This window comes from Ostrea edulis, chromosome 7 (assembly GCF_947568905.1).
Source record: "Ostrea edulis chromosome 7, xbOstEdul1.1, whole genome shotgun sequence".
Classification (NCBI taxonomy): domain Eukaryota; kingdom Metazoa; phylum Mollusca; class Bivalvia; order Ostreida; family Ostreidae; genus Ostrea; species Ostrea edulis.
In genome coordinates this window covers 82,226,809-82,245,055 of record NC_079170.1, presented here as the reverse complement: position 1 = coordinate 82,245,055, position 18,247 = coordinate 82,226,809, and the positions used below count along the sequence as shown (strand labels likewise).

Genomic DNA, 18,247 nt, shown 5'->3' with positions numbered 1-18,247 from the left:
GCCAACAATGCATATACAGTAACATCCCATTAATCTCTTTTATTACTTATTTCAATTTATATATTTTTGTTTAGAATAAGTAAAAGTTTTCTAATGTAAAAAATCTTTTTGGATTTGATGCATATTTCGAAAATTATTAACGTTGTCTACGACTTTTTTTTACTTTAAAGCTTTTTCTATTCGAAATGTGTACGATAACAATTCAGAGTGCATAATGTGCTTACAAGTACATCTGGGGTATGTTGTACCGTTTATAGTATTCTTGTAAGGTTACAGATGTCATTAGCTGTAGGTATATAGCAGTATTATAAACTTTGACTTATTTGTAACTGAGCAGTAAGAAATAAGATGAAATTTGAAGTTTTTATTAGCTCACCTGAGTTGAAAGCTCAAGTGAGCTTTTCTGATCGCCTGTTGTCCGTCGTCTGTCTGTCTGTCTGTTCGTCCGTCTGTCTGTCTGTCTGTCTGTTCGTCCGTCTGTCTGTCTGTTCAGCGTTACAACTAATGTTGCTATAAGAATGTTCGTGGATCAATTAACCACAGGAGTTTCAAAAAAATTAATAAGATTTTTAAAATACTATTTTATGTTATGGCGCCGTTATGTAATAAACCATTGTAAAGGGCAGATAACTTTTATCTCAATATAAACCATCGATCGTTAGGGCAGATACTGTTGTCCCTGTATTGAAATTTACAGGACGAATTTCTTCAGGATAGGGTTGTTTCTGAAATACAGAGTAACCCAGCTACATGTAAGATAGAAAATTCCAGGAGCTTCACATATTACAGATAATGTTAGGTATTCAACGCACAGCCTCTTATACCCCCCTTAATGTATTATCTATTTTAACAGGCACCATCTCCTTTCATGTCAATAGTTAAACAAAGAAGGGGAGGGAAGAACGATTATGGGATTAAACAATTCTATATCATTTAACTTCTGCCGGAAACAATGCACTTATTTTATCAGTGCGAACAAGATTTCTTGCTATATGTGACACCCCCTGAAAACATGTTAGATATTTATATTAGCATGTATTATGTTTTTATGGAAGGATACTTAGATATGATATGCTGAGAAAGGATTGACAACCCCCGCCCCGATGTTTTCCTGTGAGAGTAAAATGTACATTGTTACTTCACTATAGATCACAAGCTCTAGTCACGTGGTTGTTTTATTTTTAGTTGTAATCTTCGTCGTGGTCTCCATGAAGAATAGAACTATATTATTATATGACATTTCATTGAACTATACATGACTGGTCACTCCACTAAATGTATCCATACTTGCAAGTAATCATTTCTTCATTATCAATCTTAGTACATGCAGGGTTTGTGTTGATCTATACTATTCTCTCTCTCTCTCTCTCTCTCTCTCTCTCTCTCTCTCTCTGTGTTCTCTCTCTCTCTTTCTCTCTCTGTTCTCTCTCTCTCTCTCTCTCTCTCTCTCTCTCTCTCTCTCTCTATATATATATATATCTCCATTACCCAAGCATTGCATTTTTTATTATTATTTATTCTTTGATATAAAACACAATGGAGAGTAGTCATTTATTGCAAAACAAACTTATAAGCAAACAAGACGTTTCCTGAGTTACACAGTTCCGTTATGTGGGAAGTACACATTTGATAAATTTTAAAGCCTAGCTAGGTTGTACAATAAATTAAAGTTACCCGGTAAGGGTTTGAGAGGGAATACCATTCACAATGTAAGGGGCTGCACACGTTTTGCTGAAATTATTCCAAACTAAATTCGTTGGACAGTCCACGACATTGGCTTCACCCCAGAGGTCACATTGGATGAATTTGGTTTTGTCCCCGGGGTAAGGATGAAACAAGTCATCTGTGGTTGTAATCGAGGATCCCGTCGGGGCGCAAACAGTAGCAAGATTGACAGTGCCTCCAGTTCCTGTGCCGGTACCAGTTCCGGTTCCAGTGCCACCTCCGGCAGGATTGGGGACTACGTTATCGGGCCCTATGTCGTAAACACAGGACAGACGATTCTGTTCCCAGACAAGGCCAGACGGACAGCTCAGGATGTTAGCGTTTCCTAAAAGATCGCACTCAATGAATCGATATTTGTCGAAAGCGTATGCGAAGTAAATGTTGCCTTGCTGTAAATTAGTGGACGAACATGGGTTATTGGAAGTTGGTTTAGATGTGACAACCGGAACTACAACAGGCGCATGCGTGGTGGATGGCGGTAATGTTGGAGGAACCCCGCCTCCGACTGATGTACATGATGATGTGCTTGGTTTGTAGGTCAGACCTTGCGGACATTGGATGATGTACATACGCCCCAGAAGATCGCACTGGATGAATTTGGTGGCGTCGCTTGGGTGGGGGTAGTAAATTCTGCCTGCAGTGTTGCTAATACACGGATTGGGAACGTTGGCGAATGAATCTGAAGGAGAAGAGGGATAACTCCTATTCATAGTTTGTAATCGATGGTACTATATATAGATTTGATTAAGATGTTAAGAAAAGAGAATAAATGAGGATAAACTTCTCAGGGAAATTAATGACTCGTAGCATTAATGGAGATCAGGATTTACACGTATACTGTAGAATCAGATTTACAGCAAAGTGTAGTTATAAAAATATTTACACAAATTGTATAATTCAACATTTCAAAGCATGATAAAAAGTCTAGTGTAGGTACTATTTATCGTCATTCAACCCTTGTTTCAAGCACCGTGGTGAAATACACGACGATTTCGTAGTGAAATATACGATATACATCTATGTATTTAACAATTTCGTTGTGAAATATATGATGTATGTATTTAACAATTTCGATATGAAAGAATTGAAACTGAAATATGCAATAACAATAAAATTTAAACTCACCAGGGCAGTTCAGCTGTCTCTTTACTGAAAACAACAAGAAAACCAATACGGTCACTAAATATGACGTTGCACTAAATCAGATCTATATATACATATGGTTAATCCATTAAGAAATTACAGCTTTACCATTCATCACCAATAAAAGATTTTTAAAAAGTTTTCTTTAAATTATATCAAACTGCCTGTCTCTTAAGACCATTCGCCTCACAGTAGACATACCCTGATTCGATTATCAATAAACGTTTAACATAAAAAGGTGAAGATAACGAACAGTGATGATGTCATAATTCCTATAAGGAATACAAAATTAAGAGTTGGGCAAACACCGACCCCTGGATATACCAGGGGTGGGATCAGGTGCCTAGGAGGAGTATATATATTCCCTGTTGACCAGTCAAACACCCGTGAATCCTATATCTTAATCAGGTACACGGAGTAATCCGTAGTCAAAATTATTGTGTAAAAGGTGGCCTAACAATTGGTATGAAACACGTCAGACAGCATTTCACCAAATGTCAGGTTGTTTTGGCAAACTAAATCGTTATAACGACCATATACTTTGCGAAATGGTAACTTTAAACGAGACTGTTGAAACCCTGTACCATCAACTTATTTGTCAGCAGTCTGCGTCGATTTAAAACCTGATCATACGCAGAACAAGCTCTTGTGTATCAAATTAGTTAAGAGACATAGAACACATGGGTAGTGGGTCTTCCTTCGCTGAGCGGTCTTTTAGTTTAATTTTGACCTTAATTAAAGACGGCGCTGCCCCGATAAAGAACACTCACTGCTAAGGCACTGAGCACCATTTAACATGTCAAAATTAGTGATTGTCATTCATAGGTCAAAATTAGTGATCGCCATCCATATGTCAAAATTAGTGTGCGTCATCCATAGGTCAAAATTAGTGATCGCCATCCATAGGTCAAAATTAGTGAGCGCCATCCATAGGTCAAAATTAGTGATCGCCATCCATAGGTCAAAATTAGTGAACGCCATTCATAGGTCAAAATTAGTGTGCGTCATCCATAGGTCAAAATTAGTGATCGCCATCCATAGGTCAAAATTAGTGAACGCCATTCATAGGTCAAAATTAATGAGCGCCATTCAGGTGAAAATTAGTTAAAGTTCTTCTACAGCTGAAGGCGAAATGGTATATACTAATATGGTTGTAGGCGATGCATATATTCTTATTTTTGTTAAAAAGTTAAACCACTTTGAAAAGTGCGTCGTTTATTGGTTATGGAAATTAAAACAACGGGAAATGCGTGACGTAGCAATCTATCTATGTCATGCTTGTTACATACGTGAGCGATTCATAAAAAGTATGCCGGTGTGTGGTACATTGCAGTTCATACACTCATGATTTAAAAAAAAATTAAATTGATTTCTTATGTTCATATTTTACTTTCATTCCTGTCTGAATTCCCAGCCGTTAAAGTGGACGTACTATATTCATCAAGATTCATACGCGCATTGTTTACAACTGCATCGCATTCATTAGGAAATGGCTATCATTACAATTGGTAAAATATCACAGAAAAAGCGTTGCAAATGGAATTATATGTCTTTGGATGTGTTAGCGCATGTACAAAGCCATTCACAATAAATATTCTGTCACTTAAATGACCAGGGTTACACCTACAGTAGGAAACACTATAAAGATGGTAAAACTAATCAGTCACGAAATCAAGTTTGAATTTATGAAGATATGAGTTGAATTCTACAAATTGTACTTTTAATATTTATGATATAAGGTTTGATTTTACGATCAGCTTAAAATACGAAGGGTGTTGAATAAGCGCTGGACTCACCTCGAGATGCCGGACCAGCCGACACGAGACCAAGGCAGACGACAACCAGTGTTAGGGCGGGGAACATCTTGCTTGCTTGTCAACCCGAAATGCGAACTTTTCTTGAAGATTACCACACATATATAGAAATGAGGAACGGGGTACATGCGGGGAAATAACACGCGATCATTCCTATTTGTTTGGTTCAATTTGTTGTAATTAATGAATTGTAAGCTAAGACATTTCCCAAGACATTGAAGACAAACCAGAAAGTTCGCTTAAATTGTGAGTATCTTAGACAATTGATGAAACAAACTCGATATTGGTACCTCTTTGTAAAAATCAGTACTTTTGGGCGGTTGTCATGAAACTAACGGGTACTGTTTGACCTAATCTCATCGGATATCTGTATTTGTCAAATGGGCAATGCTGGGTGATAGGATAACTTTGCGAGCCAGCGTCTCTGCGGGCACCTGTTTACCTTCCACCTGTTAATGTTTACTGAAATCAAAAAGTCACAAACATCGGGCAACACCAACCTTGCATAATGTAACACAAAGATTTGCCTTTAATTATCAGATAAGTCTTCAAACGTTTTGACAATACTCATGGTAGATTTGCTATGAAGAAATGGGTGGAGCGAACGACTTTTCTTATCTTGCACGTAATTTCTACACCAGCTTTTAAAAGAGTCTGTCCACAACATATTTTCTAAAGATCTTTTAACTATGACCAATTTTTCTTATTTGTGCAAACGTTTTGTGAAACTCTGTTTTTATATCATTATGTATACTTACCTTCTTCATTTCTTTTGACTAACAATAAAGAATTTAAAATAGGGATTCTATTCAGAGTTACATATGTACTGCGTTCTCAGCTAATTCAGATTTCTACAAATACCCACTGTTTGCCTTTCCTTAATACACAACATACACTATTTAAATGGAACTATATATTTTGCTGAAGAATGATTGCAGAAGAAATGACGAAAAATTGCAGTATACTTTACATTTACTCTGTCAATGCTTAAAACTTTATTTTCAATTCATTTTTCACCACAGACAAAATATGAACTTGTAAGGTTAATACCAGGAATTCTAGGGATATCGTGTATGAACTGATAAGTCAAATGCTTTCAAGCTTTGTAGAAAGGTTTCGTGATACTAGGTAAACATCTCTCTAAAATGCAAACCAAGTTTCACCTCTAAACTCGAATAGCAGCTCTACATCTCGATAATAAGACCACGGATTCATTCAATTTCTGTTTTTACTTTACATTTCACATCTCGATAATTTGATCAAGGATTCATTTATTTTCTGTTTTTTACTTTACACTTTACATCTCGATAATAAGACCACGGATTCATTCAATTTCTGTTTTTACTTTACATTTCACATCTCGATAATTTGGTCATGGAGTCATTTATTTTCTCGTTTAATATTTTACATTTCGATAATTTGACCACGGATTCATTTCTCTTTTTATTTTATACTTTAGGATATAAGGATCATGTAAATGTCACGTAGTGAAAAAAAAAAAACCCAAATAAATATAAAGTTTGAGATTTTTTCTATTGCAAGAGAACAAATATGTATAAAATTTATAATCATATAAGTGCAGAAAGTTGAGAACTGAGCAATACACAATGATCGAAGTATGAAATTTGTTGTCAAAAGTTTTGTTGAATTAAACTACTTTACTAACTTCATCGAACATTAATCTTCTGAAGATAATCATGTATATGTAAATGCTATCATAGCAAACGCATATATTTCAAACGACTAGATTAGATCCAATACAATCTGGCTCATTGATATCTCCCTTTCCTTGATAAGCACCCACAACCTCACCCCCCTACATCACCACCACCCTTTCGTATCCGATTTTGTAATTTGTCATAAATATAGGCAGCTGATAAAGATATACTGGTAAATTTGAATAAACTTATTTAACCTGATATACTATGTCTAATCCTCGGGGAGCTCTATCCATACGTTCAGTGTGTGTAGATAAAGGAATTAAAGGTGTAATCAACTTAATGACCCTAGTTTTTCTTTTTAATTTCCTAATTCTCCTTCAATGTAGAAATAAAAAATACACCTCCCCCAAAAAATTGACATTTTGACTACAGATAACACAGTGTGACCGGTCGACAGGGGATGCTGTGTGTCCAGGGGTCCGTGTTTGCCCAACTGTCTATTTTGTATTGTTTATAGGAGTTATGAGATTAATCACTGTTCGTTATCTTCACCTCTCATTACTGCAAATTCTTTAAAACATTTTACGGAAATTAGGTTGTACAGTACCTGACAATGTCAAAGGAATCAGGCCACTGTTTACAATATAGCTGTTTTTCTGTTTGTCATTCATATAGTGCATTATGTTTTCAATTGCGTTTGCCAAGAAGAAACCACGTGCATTCATAATTTTGCCCTTAAATTGTAGCACTGAACAAAAACTACCATTACAAACACATTCGCAATACGAGTTTCAAATTTTGAAATTTTGAACGACCATTCATTTTGTCTTTGGTCAACTTAATAGTATTTGGCATGACGGATTAAAATTGCATTCGTAAAATCAGTACCTAATTTTCAATACGGAGAGAGATCATTTATGTTACATAAAGAACATTTAATTTGGAGCACCAAGTGACTTCCTAATAATCAAGTTTTATTTACTGTATATGACATCAATAAATATAACATAACTAATGTACGCAATTATTCAAAATATGTTCTTAAATTCACTTGAATTAAAGATATCGTTCATTTAATTCACGTGAGCAACAATTCAAACATTAATCCTCTATGCAGTATTGCTTAACTGTGATTTGTGACACATTTCATATCTAGATTAGAATGAAACCATTTAAAAGTATTTTCACATATATCAAACGATGAAACTTTGTGCACTAATGCACCATGATTGACTGTGTCAAATGGTTTGCTTAGGTCAATAAAAAAGTACACCTAAAAAGTACACCTGTAAGTATCCCTTTATCAATGTTTTCAAGCCCTTCCTCAATTATATTATGAAAAGCGGTCTCGTATGAATGTTTTAGTCTAAAACCTGATATATGCTCTGTTAGAAGCTTATTGACATTCGAATACTCGTAAAAAGCGTTAAAAACATGTTGTTCCATAATGTTGTTAATGATAGGTAACACAAACAGGTCCAAGGGACCGGTCAATATCTATTGGGGAGTTGTGACCGGTCAATATCTATTGGCGAGTTGTGACCGGTCAATATCTATTGGGGAGTTGTGACCGGTCAATATCTATTGGCAAGTTGTGACCGGGCAATATCTATTGGGGAGTTGGAACCGGTCAATATATACAATGTATTGGGGAGTTGTGACCGGTCAATATCTATTGGGGAGTTGTGACCGGTCAATATCTATTGGGGAGTTGTGACCGGTCAATATCTATTGGCGAGTTGTGACCGGTCAATATCTATTGGGGAGTTGTGACCGGTCAATATCTATTGGCAAGTTGTGACCGGGCAATATCTATTGGGGAGTTGGAACCGGTCAATATATACAATGTATTGGGGAGTTGTGACCGGTCAATATCTATTGAGGAGTTTCACCGGTCAACTGTTGGGGAATTTGGACCAGTCAATATGCGATATGACACCTATTTTGGATTTCGTACACTAGTGTATTGATAGGAATCTTTTAAAATTTATTTTCAACACTGATAGGACCGCAATATTTCTTATTGCAAATGTATTAATGAAAAAAATATAAAAAGTATTTCAAACTTGTAATTTGAATCCTAGAACGTATCGTACAAACGGAATTGTATACATGTTTTATTTCATGTCCAAGTTGAATACACTAGAGACAATTTGCAATAAAATACTGGACCTTTGACAAATTTTCATATTAAAACATGCCATTAAAAATAACAAAATTCGTATTCAGCTGTGAATAGAAATGCTAAAATTACATGTAAGTTTTGCATGGAGTATGGATTTCAATCATAGAAAATAAAAATGGTATATTATATTGGTCATAATTTGAAGTATACCGACCAGAATATAACTAAAGTCTAAACACATCTTTAATAATTTGATAGAGAATACTGAGATGTCAAAAATACTTGTAAGTACATGAGACAACAATTCAGTAAACCAGTAATTAAAAATATTCAATATGTTGCACTTTAAACAATTTAACAAAAGAAAAATATAGGTTGAAAATAATGAGATTTGTAACTTCATTCTAGACAAATTACCGAACAAACATGACAAAGTAAACAAACGTTTTTCTCAGGAACTTGAATCCCTCAGTTGATTATAACATGGAGAGACGAATATGAAGAACTCCAGAGATTTTTAAAATGATGAAATTCTTTTTTATTATTTTAAAAATTTCTTGAGTCCATCATAATTAGTATTTTTACAACACCATATAGACAGAATTGCAACATTTAGATATATTCATACGACCTTAACTGTACTTTAATATCCTGTCATCACGTGACAATGACGGTATGGATACTAATAGTATGACAGTGATAGTGCAAGGGAAATTTATATACCATCTTCAAGGAGGAGAAGAGTAATTAAAGGTTCCTAACAAATTCAAGGACTATTGTATGTGATCTGAAACAATGATAATGAAGTAAAATTGTTGTTTAATCGTAGTATCTATATTTATTTATTAGATAGGACACACCCTTTCTTCTTACACATCTGATATTGAACAGCAACATTTTTTGAAGATAGGAGAGAGTTGGAAAGCGGGATAACTCTTACCTTTTCTCATTATGAAAAACAAGATGTCGGCTACAACATCAATACTCACCTGACTTTAGTAATTTTACAGAAATTTCAGCCACACCTGCAGCTTCTGAAGTTGACATGCTTTTATTTTCTTTCTTAAAATGTTTTATAGATACATTTGGAATTGTGAATGAGCGTTTTGACACTAGTTGATCGAATGTCAATATTCCTATCAACCCTAACGACCTTAGTTCGCACCAAAACCATTAGAAATGTTTAGGTCGTAACGACTTAACCACGCTGTTTTATTCAAATCGTTTGCAACATCATTTCGTGCTACAAGTCCTTTATTCTTACTAAAATTTGAGTTTAACGAGGTCGAAACGAAAATCATTTCCGTATGACTCAGAATCTTTACCGACCAATGTCACAAAACAGAGGGCCTCAAGTTGATTACTTAAAAAACTCCTTTCGTATTCAACATTTAATTTTGTTATTGTAAACAAAATATGGCCCTGGGATATTGGTGAATTTTACGACAATAACACGATATTACATTCTAATGGGTTTTTAAAGAAAAGAATTCGCTGATAAACATCGTTTATTTCGTATTTATGAATTTTAAATATTATTTATTTTTCACCCCAAATATCGATCATCCTCAAAGTTTACCTGAGTTTTCATACCTGCGCGATGCCAGTGAGATGGGATCATCGTTTGATGAATCAACTGTTAACTCATTAGGGGTGTGCACCTGTAATTATCAATCAATTATTAAACTGCATCTGTTTTCATGTCGCCAGTTCTGTTCAATATGGAGTTTATATACCGAAACCCAAGCACAAATAAACATGTAAAAATCATACAATATAATGCAGAAAATAATGTTCCAGTTCGGTGTCGACCCTCATTAATCCATGTTTACAATGACATCTGCATATGTTAGTCTAGTTCAAAATACATTCAGGGTGTTTCGAACAAAATACCTGATCAATGAATACCATGACCACAAAGAGTTTGTGATCCAATCAGGAATTAAAAGGTAAAAATGTTTCACGGCATTCATTAAATGGCTGCAATAGATAAGAAATTTAAACTGCAATTTCGTACATCATGTATTTTTCACGCGTCTGTGGTCAGAACTCAGTACACGGGAGTGCTTTTATTGGGAAAGGTTGTATAGATTCTTTTATCTGTATATGTATTATTTATGTGTTTGTTTGTTCGTTTGGTTTATGTCTTGCTGTTTTTTAAATTTTTAAAAATTTTCATACGTATTTTTGTGTCTGTTTGTTTGTTTTGTCTTGCAGTTGTTTAGTGTCTTTTATTTTTATACGTATTTTTATGTGTTTCTTTCTTTGTTTTGACTCTTTGTAAGTAGAATGTAGAATCTGCAGGTAGAATTTTATGCTACACGTAATATGATTTAGGAATTTTAGTTACGCCATTGTGTAACAGCTTCATCACCTTCGTCAACTTGTACTGCGCAGGTACTGTAAATAAAATCATAAACTAAGGTAAACGAACTTTGAAAACATGGAAAATATGAAGATAATGAACAGTAATAAAAATTTCTGTGAATTTCATTTCTGGATACGAAACAAAACAAAGAAAATCACATAATTTCATCTTTATTGCAATTTATGACAAATATACCAGTCTTGGGCACATAATATGACTATTTATTGATAACGAAAAACTTGCGAGATCTTTAATAATAAGAAAACAAATACTTATTTAGAGTCATCTTGAACTCAACAGGACACGTGATCTCGTGGGGGTGCTGAACATCATACGAGACAGTGCCAAGGATTGCAGGTTGTGATAGTGGCGTAGAAGACAAATACGACATTCTAACAAGCAGAAAATTCAACATAGAAAGGAAAGGGTGGTGTGGGAGTTGCAGGGGTGGGAGTGGGGGTTAAAATGACAGAATTACCCATAATATATAAGTTTACCCCCCCCCAAAAAAAACCCCACTACATGCCATAGACATTTGTTATCGTTACAACACATATCTAGCACGGAGTTCCTCCTACATACTATTCTTGCTCTCTGATCTAAAAAAGCATCTTCATATCTATTATGATAAATCATCATCTTTCATTTAGTCCTTTTCGTTCTGCACTGCTGCTCTCCCCATGTTCTGTCTTGGGCTGTCTGTGAATCATGCTCAACTTAAAATTTAATGAAAATTTCCAAAATTGAAATCCACATACCGATATCTACATGACAAAATGAAGATAACGAGCAATTTATAATCAATGTCATATAAAGAATGTAAAATTAAGAATATGGCAAACACATACCCCTGAACACACCAGAGATGGGATCAGGCGCCTAGGAGGAGTAAGCACCCCCTGTTGTCCGGTCTCATCCGCCGTGAGCCCGGTGTATTGACCATAAAACGGAGCAATCCTTAGTCAAAATCAGTAAATAAAGAATAAAGAACGACCTAATTGGCCAAGGCACTAGAAACTGAACATGAATCTCCTGTCATAGTTTCCAATCCAATATTCAAAACAATCGCGGGGGAAAGGACTCATGAGCAGTCGTCAATCCAAGGTCACAGAGTGCAAACCAAAATAGTCCCAGGATGCATTGCGTATGCTGATATGTGGATATCAGGACTCGTAGTATTGTTCCCAGTAAGTGTAAACTATGCGTATTCTTGCTATTGCAAAAAATCATAACTGTGCAAATGCAGTTAGATACAAAGGTTACCAGTCTCAAAAGCCAGTAACATTTCTCCGTCTGTAACGCTATCAAAATGAATAATATAGTGAATCTAAACAGTTTTAAAATCAATTTCCATGTTTAATTGAATGCTGATACTAGGCTGAATACCTGAAGAACTCTTAGCCTGTTGAGACACGTCTATGCTAAATTCCAGCCTAATCTGAACAACCTTAAGAGTATCACAAAAACACAATCAGATCAATCAAATCCGCTCCCAACAGACATCTTAATGGCATTGGTCGACATTTCGACATTGTCAAAGATAAAAGTTGCAAATCAGCAAATGGTCACCCTTGATAGCAAATTTAAGCAAAACATGAAATCTGGATTGTATCAGCCTACACAGCATACAGCAGTTATTAACAGGGATGACGTTCTGAAAATCTCCGACTACCTTTCCACTAAATTGATAGTCCAGTCATTTTGTGTTATCGGGTCTGGTATGACCTTTCTTTACATTTGTGTTACCGTGGCTCGTGTTTCACCAACAGTTGATGAGGTCCAACCTCACTCGAGTTTTTGTATGACGAGAATGGCAAGGCGTGTGTGGTAATTTCGCATGGAGGAACGCAGAATTGGCGGGATAGTCTCAACACATCTGAGGCTCCACGGGATAAGCGATTGGACTCAACTCAGTCAACTGGGGATGAAAATTGTCCAGTTCGCACCCTGCAACAACTTCTTCATGTATCAGACCCGAATGCCACATCATTATTTAATCAGGCATACTATAAAACTTGGCCTGGCCCTATTGGCCTGGCCTGGCCCTAATTTTGACCTCTAATTATGCTCCATCCCAAATTTTGGCCTGGCCTCAAAAGTTGGCCTGGCCTCAAATTTGGCCTCTAAAGAATTTTTTGGCCTCAACCAAAAAAATAAAATTTTAAATTCAAAATTTCGATTGATTTCGGACATTTCTAGAGATACTGGTTGTTAAATTACACTGCACATTACATCAAAGCAACTGCAATATTCAAGCCCTTAACGGCGTTTAGAACTCTGGCATATCACGTTCATAAGTCGGTACCAGAAGGAAGCCTTCGGGCAAAATTACAACAGGGATTGCAGTGACTATCAAAAGCACTTCCTCCAGTTCTAAAATTATATGAGTTTGTATGTTCAAGGTCTAGGTCATTGGAGTCAATTGCCCTTGATACTGATTTGTAATATCATCATCCTTTCATCATTTCTGAAGATCCCATATCTCTAGATCAGACCTGGTTCTTAAGTAATACCAAATATATTTTCTAAGGTTAGAGGTCAAGGTCACTGGAGTCAATTGACCTTGATACTAGTTTGTAGTTCCTGTCATCCTCTTGCCATTTCTGAAGTTCCCATGTCGCTATTAGTCCCGGTTTTAAAGTTATACCAGTTTAAATGTTCATGGTCAGAGGTCAAGGTCACTGGAGTCACTTGACCTCGAACCTAATTTGTAGGCCCTGTAATTCTCGTTTCATTTTCGAAGATCGCAGTACTCTTTCTATCATATTTGTCATGTTATATCAGTTGATTTTTGGAATGAATTTTCCCCCATAGAGTTAAGCCCCACCCCATTTGTTTGGAAGACTTAACAATCAATCTTCATCGGATGTATAGTCTGAATTTAATCTCATTTTGCCAGTGCATGTGAACAAACACATTTACAAGGATCTCTTTGTGGATGGCGTTAGAGTTTAATGAACTTTCATTTGGATGTCTGCTTTCAGATCAACGAATCAGAACTAATTCATGACTCAGCTGGTTGCCTACTAATGCAGGCGATCTAATTTACAACAAATTGGTGGCATTTCTGAGATATCAATAAATAGTTCAACTATGACAGGGACGTCTATTTCTGTAACAGGAAGATAAACTTAGATATTCGAACATGTTTGACTTTGGTCATTATTATGAGGAAGGGGTGAAAATATTGGGCGGGTGGGTGGGGGATTCAACGGTGGATCGTATCTTCTCGTGACAACAAGCAAAATATTTCCGAAATATTCAGAATAAAGTTAAATTCTTAAGTACATGTATGTAGTATTTAAAAGAGAAGGCGACACCAAGACGGGCGTTAAAGGGCAGATATGAGGAGGAAAATTACTCTTTAAGCTAAAAGATTCTGATTCAAGTCATGTAGTGACTCAAAACGCCATTAGGAGTGGAAAAAAACTTTTTTTTTTACCTGGAATTCCGTGTATAACGCAATGATACACTCTCGTAGCTGAGGAAGCGGGCTGTGTTCTACGGCCAATGGAATTAGTGTAAAAAGACTGAAGAGAAACTCGAATGCCGAAACGTGCCACAGCTGCAGGAAACAGCGTAAGAGCTTTTCTGCGACAGAACCAAAAGTATGCGCTGTCCTGGTCCAGTAATGTCCAGAATCCTAGTGTCATATTGAAGATTTTTGTATTTAATAGGTGGGTATAAATACAAAATTACAATAGGACACCAGCAAATAAAAGAATCTATTATTATCATTATTGTAATTATTATTATTATAAAAGGAAGAATTCAGGGACACCGATGTAACTATGAACAGATCACAGCATCAAGAGGACTGTTGAAATTCTGCGGCAACTTCCAAGAATAACCACGCCATGACCAGAGTCTGGGATTACCAGCTTTTATTCGCGACGACTTTATTTGGCGATTTACTGTTGATGAACAAGTTCGCGGCGACTAATTTAAAATTTTTGCGACCCATTCATATTATCTTAAGCAAATACAAGAGACATCAAAGGACTGGTTCGCGGCGAAGAATATTCATGACGATGAGATTCTCACGAATATCGCGAAAATTTCTCCCACGCGATTAAAGTTTTTTTTACAGTATGCCTACACTAAAAGAGGATGCTTGCATATCAACTTCGTATTTTGTCCTATTTGAGTTTCTTGAGCAGAATTTTAATAAGATTTCTTAATTCATTCCTATGTAAAACTAAGAGCTCCTACTGGGACCTTGTCCTGTACACGAACAAGGGAAATAACCCAGCACTTGTAGCTAAAATGATGCATAGCTACCGGAATGTGATGTCGAAACATGCATGGAAGCTTTCTCACGAATTTAGATATAATGAAGTATTGATCTCGTTCATGCACCGTAGATGCACAATAGAGAACTTTAAAATAGAAGCCTTTTAACATTATATTAGGTGCTATTTTTATTGTAAAATAATCACAAAATTGTGCTTCTTACTTAGAAATATTAGAAATATACTTAAGCTTGTATCATTACATTGAGATATGCTAAAATTATGCAGATCAACTTTTCCCCTGTGATATTGCAAAATTTGAAAAAGTGTGTTTCTTTTATGTCTCAGCTTTAGCCACGTAATGAAAATAAATTGTGTCCTTTTTATATATATTTAAATAAGCTCTTGGAGTTTACAGATTTTACAGAATTTGAAATGTGTCTCCTATGTAGTCATTTTTACTATTTTCTTTCATTTTTTAATGAGGTGAAATTAATAAAATGACACAAATTTTAAGGGTTTTTGTGAAATGTTCTGTGCTTTATATTAAATAGTTCTTCACTTAAAGCAGTTATGTTCGTTTAAGAGTTCATTGTTATGTCCGTGCTTTATATAAAATGTTTCAAATGCAATGTGTATCTTGTATAATCCTCTTAAATGTACGTTAAATAACTGTATCCCATTTCCATTCTCATTGACCGTGTAGCGTGTAACAGCGTGGCGAGAATTCCATCGTCATCGAAAGCAAGTTTTTTTTTACTTGCCTAGATGGTCCAGCGGTCTAGCGCGCTGGTTACATGCTGCTAGGAGATTTGGTTCCGCAGGTCGTGAGTTCAACCCCGGGTAGGGGCGGAAGTGGGTATCCAAATAAAGTGAAATTTCCTGTACTTTAAATTTAATATTTCTTCACTTAGGGCAGTTATGTTCATTTAAGAGTTCATTGCTATGTCCATGTTTTATATAATATATATATATATATATATATATATATATATATATATATATATATATATATAAGTTCTCCCAATGAAAGTAACAATAAATCAAAAGATCGTGTCATTTATTTCTCTGAGAGTGAAAAAATGTTTCCTTCTTTTATCGTTTATTTTTCATCTAATCAAAAGACCATGATTTACCTTAAGGAAGTTGGCTCCTGCATGGGCTTTTGAGCACAACAGAGAAATCAAGTTTAAACGAATAAATCTTGTGTAAATTTTAAATACAAAAAGGTCATGTTTAAAACACTGTAGCTCAGTAACAAACATTGTGACCCCAATTCTTCTTTTTAATTTCCTGATTCTCCTTCAACATAGAAATAAAAAATACACCCCCAATTGACATTACTGCAAATCTCAGGTGCCTTAACCAATATTGATTGATTGATGTTTTCCGCCACACTCACCAATTTTTCAGTTATCTGGTGACGCCCAGTTTTTATAGGTGGAAGAGAGAACCCAGATACAATGTACCTGGGAAGAGACCACCGACCTTCCGAAAGGTAAACTGGGAAACTTTCTCACTTACCGGCGCGAGCGGGAATCGAACCCGCGCCGACAGAGGTGAGAGGCGGTGTGATTTTGAGCGCGATGCTCCAACCACTCGGCCACGGAGCCAATGTATGTGCAGCTTTTGAAAAATGATGAAGTATGAAACAAGACCAAAATCTAACAGCAATTAGTTATTGTGATGTTGAATATGCCATTATAATCATATCGATCAGTTACGTACAAATTACGTCATTACTGTCATATTGATCAGTTACGTACAATTACGTCATTACTGTCATATTGATCAGTTACGTATAAATTACGTCATTACTGTCATAGCGATCAGTTACGTACAAATTACGTCATTACAGTCATTGCAGTCATATCGATGATACAGATTACGTCATTACCATGTTATCGATCAGTTACGGACGACGGTAAATTACAATATCACAGTATCGAAACTAATCATTTCGTCTTGTTTTTCGTCATGGTTTTAATGTTTAGTATGATGATTTAGTGCGAATCGGATCACGCTCTCGTCCTTTTCCGTAACCGGTAAGAAGACTCGGACGTGGATCGGCGCAAGAATTGCATCAAATCGATGCATTTCTTCGTCGGAAGCGCGCCTGTGGATGAAGTTAAAAGGCCAGAACCGAATCCCTGTATAATGTGTTATTTTTATTTTCACCACAGATTCAATTTTGATATCATTAACATCTTATCCACTCTAATACATAAACATTTAAGTGGAAAATGATAGTGGTACATGTACAATACCTTACATATGTATATTGTCTTAGATGCATTTGAAAGCTCGCGTTTCATATTGTAACGTACAACTGTGACTTCATAATTACATTTGTGTATACATGGCAACATACTCTGATGGCGTCGATCCACATACGAGGTTTATTTGCAGTTACGGAAATAGCCGAGTAGTTACGATTGATTTAGTGCGTATGAGATCTCGTTTTGTGCGTGAACTTGTGCAAGGTTGTTTGGTCAACAGCAATTCATAAAAGAAGATGGGTGAACTTGGCGAACAATGATCCTATTCAAGATTTGGCAACTGTCGCGAATTGGGAGTGTAAAGTCCGCATGGATGGTGCCTGTAGTTATAAAAGATACAGTACCATACCAAAACGATGTTCAAAATATTCAGAATTTAAAACAAATATATAGATCACACTTCAAAGAAGGATATTTAATCAAAATCATAATCAGAATTTGTTTCACAGGCAGCATCATGTATATCAGACATTAAGCGGTCTTTAATACACACACAATTACACTGATGCCTAGAGTACCAAATGACACTGCATTCATGCTCGCAACATTTAACAGTACGAGCTCCGCATTTCCATTGACATATTAACTGATGTGAATGAGAAACTACATATGTTTTGTGGTGTAAATCAAATGTGGAATAGCGTTTTCTGTATGGTGCAGTATTAATGCTTTGATTTGGATTCAGTTTTTCCTCAACTAATGTTTTGAACAGTATTTATAACCTACTGCTACTAATATACCGAATATAATAAAGGTGTCAGTTCTCGCCTCTTTTGGTACAACTCTGAGGCCGGTTTTACAGTTACAGAACGCACATTTGCTGTTAGATTTCCCAGCAAATACAAATGGGACAGAAACAGACACTTGATTTGCTTTTGTTTTCGTACTGAACTGTAGATC

The 18,247-nt window shown here is 35.8% G+C and overlaps 1 protein-coding gene across 1 annotated transcript; it reads right to left on the bottom strand.

The window, feature by feature from the left end:
• Positions 1-1,537: 1,537 nt before the first annotated feature.
• Positions 1,538-4,757, bottom strand: LOC125655470 (uncharacterized). The gene is made up of 3 exons (XM_048885778.2): positions 4,665-4,757; positions 2,851-2,874; positions 1,538-2,404 (listed from the first exon to the last, which is right to left on the bottom strand). Exons 1-3 carry the CDS (start codon positions 4,729-4,731, stop codon positions 1,671-1,673), a joined length of 825 nt encoding a protein of 274 aa, XP_048741735.1. The 5' UTR covers positions 4,732-4,757; the 3' UTR covers positions 1,538-1,670.
• Between the last annotated feature and the right edge of the window lie 13,490 nt (positions 4,758-18,247).